At 39.9% G+C, this 11,020-nt stretch overlaps 1 protein-coding gene across 1 annotated transcript; it reads right to left on the bottom strand.

Moving 5' to 3' along the window:
* Window positions 1–292: 292 nt before the first annotated feature.
* LOC139816285 (protein big brother) lies at window positions 293–9,607 on the bottom strand. The gene is made up of 3 exons (XM_071783691.1): window positions 9,581–9,607; window positions 9,314–9,505; window positions 293–2,876 (listed from the first exon to the last, which is right to left on the bottom strand). The coding sequence occupies exons 1-3, from the start codon at window positions 9,605–9,607 to the stop codon at window positions 2,463–2,465; spliced, it is 633 nt and encodes a 210-aa protein (XP_071639792.1). The 3' UTR covers window positions 293–2,462.
* Window positions 9,608–11,020: the final 1,413 nt, after the last annotated feature.

Raw genomic sequence — 11,020 nt, 5'->3', positions numbered from 1 at the left:
AAATACGGGAATAGATTAAACGGTACTGGTCTTTAGAAATCTTCTTGGTATTATTTGCATTACTTATAATACATAGTGCGAATTCCTAGAATAATGGAACGATTAGAATTATGGCGATTACTCCGTATCACGTAATACGGTAAAATCCGACGGGTAAATTAACATCTACTGACGTGACCGAAGAAAATGCGTATAATCTATATACGTATTACTCAGTAATCTTAATATATTCTTCACGATTACACAGGATATTTCGGTGTAAGCGAAGGGACAGGTCGAAACAGGCGGAGAATGCGACGCAAATGATATCTTTAATTTATAAACTCTTTACAAATATGTACAATGTAACAAAAAGTTTTCCTCTTTACGACAATCACGTACCCAACTTAAACGTGAAACGTAAGCAGACGCACAACGATCGACAGATGATTCATCGTGCTCGTTAGTCGAACGCTCGGGAATCATCGTGATTCACGTATTTCATCACTGGCGAGCCGTCGTTCATTCGATGGTATAATATAATCATTACGGGCTGCTATGCCTCTGCGATTAGACGCGAAATTCGCGACGATCGTATTCTCACACGAGCTAAAGTAAACCCGGCGATCTCGTCTTTTCGCTATGGAAGACGATTGAAGATACACGATACCTTTTTGACGATCGCATAATTTGGAAATTGATTTTCTTCTTTGTCCAGAAGTCACGAGATATTATTTCTATCTCTTCAAGAGAATCATTATATGCCAATTAAAATTTAAGAATCAGTAATGTCTACCGCATGTTAAATTAGAGAAAAGATTTAATATATTTGCATAAAAAAATAAATTGGTAGATGTATTTGTATTCTTTCTAAAAAATGCTCAAAGGTATTATAAGATCATTAAAAAAGCCAGTATTGTGTAAAACGTGTTCTCAAAGATACGCCAAATAAGTTACGCTGTCTGATGCAAAAGTGCCTGTTCTGCGACAGTGTTAACCAATACCGTTATTGTTGTTCCATGATAAAATATAAAAATTACGTTAAATTGAATCTCAAGATAACGCTGTCTAAAATAATCGGTGCTTGTTGAATAACATTACGCGACCCGAAAATTTGCAGGATTAAAATGTAAAATGTACGCGTTACGAGCGCTTTAAATCTTCGAGCGATCATTTGGCAGATCAGACGCGTATTATTTTATCATTGCAAAATGATGCGCGCCTTCGAAAAAAACCTCCTTCATTTTGGAACTTAACATGCATGGAACGTTCGATAACTGTTACGATTTAAAGTCGTTTTGAGATACAATATTTCTGGTTTTCACCAAACACGATGAAAACGTCAGAAGGAATTGGACTCGAATTACGTTAAATATAGTTATACGCAAAACGTAATTATATAGCATAATACAGGAATATATAACTATATAGCTTTATATAAAAATATATTATATAAATCTATAGTTATATATATATGTATATATGTGTATATATATATTATATATACCAATTGTTTTTGGTATAACTATAGATTAATTTTAAGTATATTTATATATGTATTACTTCGCAAAGTTATGACTTCCCTGAAATCCGATTAATTATAAACCGACTAACACTATAGCAACGTCCGTCGAGAGAGTAGTCAGACCACTCGATTAAACGTATGATAACGTTTTATAGAAAATTCACGAAAATCGTACGCAGGAAAGTCATTGTATAGGCGACAGTTTACTCGTATCTCGTCTCGACGAACGATTAAATAAATAATATCGGCCGACGGAAACTTTCGGGTCCACACAAATTGAATTTATGGGGCACCCCCGTAACGTTTCACGTGGTGCTGAATAATTTTCTTTTTGCGCAAGAGGGGATTTTAGGGTCCTACTTTCTCGGCGACACCGTAAAAATCGATTTCGACAGCAGGAAGCGAAATCCCCTTTGCTCTCCGCGAGACGGTAATCGTGTATTTATATATAAATATATCTTAAAATTAACCGCGGGGTTCAATAAAAACCGGTTATCATTGTGTAAAACGATCGTTGTTAAAAACACGCTGTAAAATGCGAATCTACAATACCAAAAAAAGGAAACACCACATATAGTTTCTGAAAACTTGCCGATACGTCCTTAGAGTAAAGCTCGCGTATCACAAAATCCGGCAACGATAACGGTATTGGAGATAATTCGCATTTCCGAATTTGTTGCAGCGAGAACTATAACGAAAATTACTTTTAATAATTATATCACTCGAATTTGACTAGTAATTCTTTCGTTACAGATCAGAACGCGACACGTCCGTCGCAGAACAGGCGAAGAAACTGGCATCGGTATCGACATCGGTATCGTTCCTCATCAAGCCGCAATCCCGTTTCGCGTTATTATGACGGCGTCACTTCAAGAGACCGAGACCAAAAGAGATTTATCGTCAAGAGACTCATCGTCGTTTACCATCATCGGGGACAGTCGGAGGATCTACGCGAGCCTCAGTAGGCCCGTAGTCGCACCTCCATCTCGGGATCCTGGCGGTGCGGCAAGTGGGGCTCGATGCCGGTCGCGGTGGCACCCGTGGCGCCCGCGCCACCCACGTGCCGGCTGTGGTGGCCGTGATGGTGATGGTGGTGGCTGGTCGCGTGGTGCGTGTCGTGGTGATAGTGATGATTGAGATGTGGCGGCTGCGCGGCCGATGCCGGACCACCCCGGTAGGTCCGCTGCTTCTCCTCGAAATCGCGCAATCGCTGATTGTAGCGCTCGAGCTGGTCGCGCAGCAGCGCGTCCTCTTCGGCGGCATGCTCCTCGTCGTACTCGAGGCAACCGACGCCGTCCAGTCGGTCCAGGTCAATCCAACCCCGCCACCTCACGCACACGCCGTTCATGATCAAGTGCGACCGTAAGTGTACCTGGAACATCGTCGTCGAGGCGGAACGTAGTAATTACTAATGTCACGGGCATCGAATTTTGATATCGTGGGTTCTGATGGACAGTCGGGATGCTGTTGGATGGTCTCAGGGTCTCATGGATCGGTGGAGAGCTTGATGAGGTTTCGACGTTGGAGAGACTTCGGGTAAATCTTGAGGTGAAATCGTTGAACATCTTTTATTGGATGTAGGATAATTGCGTGGAAATAGGAGCGAAATCCGGATATATTTTCCAATATTGAAATAGGTAGCAGATTAATAAGTCCTTCAGTTTCCAGTTCTTATCGCAAGTAGAAAGAAATATATGATATATTTGATGATATATCTTGCATAATGATAAGATTCGTCCATCACGAGTTATTAATACATTAATTTTCTCTTCTCTCAAAATGTATAACATCATAGATTGCAATAAAATTGTCCATTACAATAATATATCTCAGAATCGAAAAGATCCGAAAGGGCTTTGATTCATCTTATTAAACTCAAAGCGATTTAATAATTCGAAAATTATTTTCAATTATTATGTCATTAAAATTTGACCAGCGACTCGTTATTTTGGAGAATGTCACGATATGCTATCGCGTGTATTATGCTAATTAAAATAATTAATAGCTATCTCAATGGCATAATGCCATATCTAATAACCAATTAATTTCAGTACTTCTCGCCACTATAAATTAATGATAATTAAAACGACATTGATTTTTTGAAATCAATATTTTCGTCGTGACGGAACGATATTGCTGATTTGAACGCCGTTGCTCTTCCTCGAAATCTAACCAGGAGAAAATGACGAGGCGCGTCGATCTCCTCTCAAAGCCGTCATCGGCCGCTCGTTTCGCTCGCGGCAACCCTCGATCTTCCTTTTTGCGAGATCCACGCCGTCGGCGTGGGTTGTAGGAGGGCTCCATTACGTGCTCCACGACCCGCAAGTTTCAATCATGCGCCCCCCTGCCCCTCCGTTCTTTCGTCCCCCTTTCGGACCTCTTCTCCTCCGTGTTCGACAACGGCGAACGTTCCTTATTTCCGGAGAGCGATTACGCAGATTGGAAGGTACGCGGAGGCCTCGCGGTCTATCTCGAAATGAAGGAAGAAATGAGAGATTGAGAGAGGCGAGGCTACATTCCTCGTGAGAAGTCAATTACGAGCAGAAGTAACTCTCATGTCGATGGCGATTTGCACGATCCTCATCATAAAAACTCGCCGCGCAATATTATTTTGACTCGTTGAGAGAAATTGTAAGAACATAAAATTGTAGAGATCTTGACATTATACGATTTCGATCTTCTGGGTGTATCCGTTATTTTCTTGGCTTTATTTATGTCTACTAATTAATCCGAGATTATTGCTAGGCGGTGTTTTCCGAGTAAAGCCTAATGGGAGGCTCTCGAAAAGCTAACGATTACCGGGTTCTGCGCCGACGATGCAACACGGTGTTATTTTATTTTCTGGCAAACGACCCGACTTCCGGTCCCGCCGCGGAGACCAGATATTATTACGAGGTCAAGAACGCTCGGGGAAAACCGGTCGAGACCGTATATGTGTGATCCCGACGTAACGAACAACGACGCGCAATCAACGAAATAAGTCAAAGATCTAAACGATCTAGTATGTAATTATCTCACACATGCAGATATATAAATATATAGATATCTGTTATTGATACATAGTATAATTATTTGATTTATAATATAATTATATATATGTTTTTTGTATACAGCATTTTTTCAAATACAATATATACTTTTCTTGTATAGAATAATAGAATAAGATTTACGAATGAGAGAAAGTTTTATATTTTATGATACTATTTCTTTTTTCAAGTCACTAAAGTGCTGAATTTTTGTTAACACATTGACAGCTATAGACTCTATTTATAACACAATTAATTCGGCATGAGATTCACGCGCGCGAACGAACGAACGAATGGACCAATGGCCCGGCGGTGGTAAATCGACGTTACATCTCGTTACATTCTTTCGTACAGCGCTTACAGCTGCGTCGCCGACAATGCGCCGCGGGGTGTATTTTTATGCAGTAATAATCGAACGACGGGGTGCGACCACGCGGGGTGACGGGGTCTTAAACGTTTTCCGTAATCGAATCGCTCGCGGCCTCTGCTCTCAAAAGACTCAAGTCCCAGATTTCAGTTCTTCGAAAAACTCATTTTTCTATACGTATCGCGAACAGAGCAATTGTTTATGTTCAGACTAAAAAAACAGTTTATAACGAATTAATTTGCATTTAAATCAATTTTTTACGTGCCTCTACATCCAGAATGAATTGCAAGGCGGTTCTTATCTCGCGGCAAACGCGAGGCGATAAGAGCAATTCCTGCTCGAGGCAGAAAGTTCCTCTTTCGCGCAATCTTATGCATATTACTGCCTCCAGATAAGGCAAGGCGTAATCATTATGCGTTAAGTCTTACGCGGTGCGCATATTAACATACATAAGTATATGAAACACAAACAGGAAAATACGTCGGGCCTTTCGACGCAAGAATATTCATAACACACGTGTCCTTTACCATTTCCTCGTAAGAACATTGCGAACTCTATACATGTATATACTGTTTTGAAATGAGATCGCAATTTTATGTAACCTTTCTATTTTAAATAACGAGACTTATAAACGTTTATTTTACTCATAATAATATTACAGCATTACTTATGATAAAAATTATGATGGAAGAAACATCTATTTTATTGAAATTCTCACGACTATTCTTCGAACAATTAAACTGCAATCGACAAAAAAGGTATTATTACGATTGTTTCCTTGAAAATCGCGTGCTGTATCGTTTCAGATCGGAACAACGGCACGTTTCCCTACTCGCTTTCGTAATCACGATATCTTCGCCTTGCATCTCTGACATCACGAAACGAATCGGCGGGACATGTATATTCCGAGCGGCAAAGAAACGCGCAAAAAGTCGTCACGACGAGGATCGGCGAGGAGAGGAGTGGACGCGACATACAACATCGTCATTAGTCATCGCCGTTCTCACGAGGAAAGAACAGTTGGAAACATTTGTTTTTCTCCTGCACACGGGCGTGACAATCATTATCGTCGCATAATAGTCGTTATAATAGGCGATATTTAAACTGTAACGCGCCGCCACGCTGTAACCCTTTCTGATTTGCATTAGCGGAAAAAAAAACAAGAGTGCGGAAAAAAAAGAAAGAGACGAGCGGCACTGCGAGAAAAGGGGTGAAAAATCGGCGGGAAGGGTGGACGAAGAACACCTAAATGCCCCGAAACAAACGACCGGCTATTTCACCAGTCCTTTTGTTTCTCGATGGGCGTCGCCGACAGCGCCTTTTTGCGCCGGGGTCCACTACGCCGAGGTCCGTGAATACCCCGGAACATTCGTCAACGGTGTTCCGGCAAAAAGGACGACGTGCGAGGGGCATACGGTCAGTATGGCGCATCATCCTTTGTCTCTCGTTCAGGTCCAGTTCTGTACGTTTAACTTTTACGAGCAGGATGTGCACAGGATGCGTGTGTGTGCCTTCAGGATCATTTCCGAACTATAAATTTTGTAATTAAGGCAGTGCCTGGGCGAAGAAGGGCCCGCTGTGATTTAAAGGGTACGCACAATTGTTGCACCACCTTGACCTTAGGATATATAAAAGATTTCTCAAAAGATCTTTTGAGTTTTCGAGATTCCGTAAAATTTACCTTTCCTCACAATACTCCTCGTAATTACAATCAAATTTTCCTTCGTTTTTCTTCAGTTTAATTTTTTTTTTTTTTTAGATGAATGTTGAGCTATCTTTTCCCTTAAATTTCCCAAAGTTATTCTTCTATCTTGGCAAGCAATTTTGGAATCAACACTGAGCGATCAAAGATAATATCGCGATGCTGTTAATATTTATTTTTCAATTTAACGCTAAGATTTCTATCTTAATAAATCTTCGTAGCTTTATTATTGCGCGAATCAGCACCCTTTTTCTCTTTTTTTTCTGCTCGATGAGCAAAGGGTTAAAAGCTTCGTCATTATCGGGCACCGCACGCGCTCTCTCTATCGCGCGTTTATCTTGATAGCGAATAAAATCTCTCCCTTTAATTATTACGTCGCCCGACGGGGCATGTCGGTGGGCACAATGCACGCGTGCACGTGTGGTCGCGCGCCACTCTTTATTCCTTCGCTCATTGTCGATTAAAACAAAAAGGAGGCCGCGGGTCGTCCCGTAAACACAGCGTGCCCGTGCTCCGTGCACAGGATCTAATGAATCGCTTCCGTTCCATTTCGTCTCTTTTGCAAAAGGACACCCGACACGAAAGAGGCCGTAGAAATGTTCAGGAAATTTTTTGGAGTCATAAATAACGTAATAGTAAATGATAAAGAAAGATATCGGTTGCGTTTTTTTAACAGGATAATTAACATGAAATATTTTCAATACTATAATAATACTGATTTTTAGTCTAAATATTTTTTTCAATTACTAAATTCGTATTATATCACAATATCACATATATAGTTTGAAAAATGATAAAAATTTGGAAAAAATAAAAATTGCGGAGATGATTCTGTGAGAATTTAAATTTTACGAAAATCAAATTCTTTCGATAATATTTTAGCCGTGTGGATAAACTATAGAAAGAAATATTTCCTAACGCTACACAGATCTAAAAAATCTGGAAAAAAAACAAGAAAACTACGAAAATTCAGCAGGTTATTAGGATTTTTCGTTTGACCATTGCGAGAAACCGAGAGATTTATGAGCCATTATACTGTGTAACTGACTGAGACAGCTTCGAGGCATCTGGCGGCGTTTAACGGATTTCTAGAACGCTAATTGCCCACTGGTGCCCACTAACACGGCACTTTTAGTTTTCTGTCGTCTATATGAGTTGTAACAAAGTGACGCAAAAGGACGACCCTCAATTTTTTTCCGAAGGATATTCGAGCCGGAAGTGCGAGATTGATTTTATTCTCTCGATCTGTGATACGATGATAAATAATTAATCTTCAAAAATGCGAATAGATAAGATCTCTTTTACTTTCTATTTAATTGTAAATTTAACAGAAATTAAATCACTTTAACATAATTTTAATTCAATATTTAATGTTACCTGAATATTTATACAGAAGTGTAGAATTTATTATAAAAGTGTAGAGGTTTCGAAAAAAAATCACGTACGAAAACTTTGTTAAAAAAAAATCAATCCTGAATGAATCAGGAAATTGATCTCTATTAGAATTTCTCTCATCATGTGTTACAATACGGATTGCATGAAAATTATAAACTTATGAAATATATAAAATAATAAATTGACTGTTTCTTCAAAATAATAGAATGTAAACTTGCAAAAATTACGATAAAAGATAGCGACTGAATAATCTGGAAGTTTCCAGACATCCGCGAAAGGATCAGCGCGCGCACTTTGCAAAATGGCGTCGCGACGCTATCGATCGCGATGGCGACGCGACGCCGAGAGGCGTCGGCCGCGGCGCCGGCGTACAAGATTACTATATAGTTGACGACCTAAAGGGAAAGCTCATCGAGCTTTTGCAGCCTTAAAATTAGGATGATCCAAAGTTTCGATAAATTTTGGATCTATTATTTGGAAGCAACGTTACTCTACTTAAGCTGTTTTTCCATGCTGTTATTCTAATTGCGCTTCATATTGCGTTATATTGCGTTTAAATCGTCCTTCGATCTCTGACTTTTGAGCTTAATCGTACGTTTCAGGGTTACAAATTCGTTCGCACGACACAAAGATAAATTGGGCCAGTTTCTCTCGCTCCAACGGGAGCCCGAACTCCCGCGGAGAGACCCGGAATTTCTAGAGACCGGATGCGGGGGTGACACGTCGGTAGCATTGTTCGAGAAGTGGCGGCCGGATACTGACGGATACTAAATTATGGACCTGAAAACTTGCGCAACGTCTATGCCTAACGGTCCCTAATTTGGCCATAGTACGAACCAATTACGACCACACAATCGTATTCGGGAACCACCATTTCAAGATTCGAGCGGTCGGGGTCTAAGCCTCCCGCTTAGACGACTCAACGGAGGGAATCTGTCCTTTTCCCAACTTGCGCGATATTGCGGAATACTTATAAATTTTACGCGAAAAAATAATCCGATCTCCGAAGCCACTGAGATCATTAAAAATTAATACGTCGCGGCCGTTCCTAAAATTCTCGGATTTTTAAGTTTAAAACCGACATTTTTGAAGAAATTTCTTTTCTATATATAAACTTTCGCGCAATGTGAATTCTATTTCTTTAATTTAATTAATTTCTGCATAAATTTTTATAACATGATGGTATTTAAGATGGAGTTTTAGGTTGTAATGGCGAGAGCGAAGGATAGAAAATCGCTCTTGCAGGTCCATCGGGATGATAATCAGGATAAGGTCCACGATGATTAAGATAATTAAAAAAAAAAGCGATGCCCACTTACCTTCCCGTGTTCCTTGTCGAAATCGCAGTCGTTGGGATCGACGGGATAGTTCCCGGATGCGTTGCCGAAAACAAGCTGGAGGTTGGTGCCCGTCGCCGCAAACGCGATCTCCGTGTGGCCTTCCCGACAGCCATTTTGGAAACGTACTTGACGTTCTTCGAGCGGCCGGTCTCTGTAACCAGTGTATCTCACCTATAAAAAAAAAGCAGAAATATCGCTGTTAGCAATGTGCATGTTGATGCATGGAAATTTTCATCCAAGGATAACAGGTGCAAAACAGTTATCAAGCTGCATTAATTAAAGCAAATTAATTTGAATTTTAAAAGATATGCATTTAATTTGCGTATGTAACTTTTTTAGATTTATTATTAGATTTCATATAGTAGATCTAATAATTAGAGACCGAATTGCGGTGTCATTTTCCCCAATCCAAGGATGTACTAGCGGCCGAGCACCGTGAGAATAATTACATAAATAAATAAATAAATATATTTGCTACGTTACACCGCTAGACCGGCACGGTATAGATGAGGGTATACTCCTTCTCACGACTGCTAGCACGCGCTTGGAACAGGGAAAACGGCACCGCGATCCAGTCTCTACTAATAATACAATATATTATTAGTATTTTATTCTCTGGACTAATCGTAAGTAATTTTGCAAAATTAAAATGCGAAAAATCGATTGCAGCATCGTAACTGTAGTGAACGCAGATCTGCAAACGATATAATTTTTCAACGATAAATACTTATCGCTTGGTCAATATTTTCTAACAATTTCCTAACAATTATCAAATAAAAGTTTACCACTTTCAGATCATTAGAAAAAATCTCAATGTTTCTTTATTGTCGTTTCAATAATTAATGAATCAATTAATTTGACGACATTTGTGGAGATAACGTATGTCGGATTCTCGACCACCACTTCGAAAGTTTCTCCATGATTCACGGATTTTTGTTAAAAACGAAATGAATGTGGAATACTAATTCGCTGCTCTTGGGTGATCCACAGTTAGACAAATTCGAGGAAAGGACAACATTCCTACGGCATCGCGTATTCCAGGTCGGTGGCGAGCGACGGGAAATCCTTTGCCGTTCCGACATCTCTCACTGCGCATTGCGACACGTAATTCGAAAGACATTTCTCGAGGTTTCCGACCGGGATTGATCAGCGAATAGTAAGTAACGAACTTAATGTCGATTTCAAAACGAGGCGATTGGCTCGCAGAACTAATACAGCAGCGTGATTACACGATGCAATTACGAAATGTCGCTTAAGCTTCTCTGTTCGAATTATTATTTATTTCATCGTCTCGTTAGTCTCCGAAATAACGGTAAACATAAAATTGCCGGTTATAACATTCGTATTACTAGTTCATGTATTTACAAACAGATTCACGACGTAACGCGTATGTCAAACATAAATAAGGAAAATGTATCAGTTTCTTCGACATAATAAGCTAGGATATATTCATGACTTTTAACTTTTTGTTTCTTCGTGCGTTTTCTCCCAAGAGTATCGCGCGCTTGGCGTTACCCGATGATTATCAACGTGAGTGTTTCCTCTCAAAAACGGTAATATAAGCTTTACGTGTCCAGCACGTGCGCATTTTACCCATCCTTGTAACGCAATGCCCACCTTTCGCGTGCGTTTCCACTTAAAAATATTACCGTATAATAACTTAATTTCTCAGATAGATATAGAAAT

Source organism: Temnothorax longispinosus, chromosome 7, assembly GCF_030848805.1.
Source record: "Temnothorax longispinosus isolate EJ_2023e chromosome 7, Tlon_JGU_v1, whole genome shotgun sequence".
NCBI classification, from domain to species: domain Eukaryota; kingdom Metazoa; phylum Arthropoda; class Insecta; order Hymenoptera; family Formicidae; genus Temnothorax; species Temnothorax longispinosus.
Note: the sequence above shows the minus strand (reverse complement) of the source record. Positions and strands in the feature narration are given on the sequence as shown.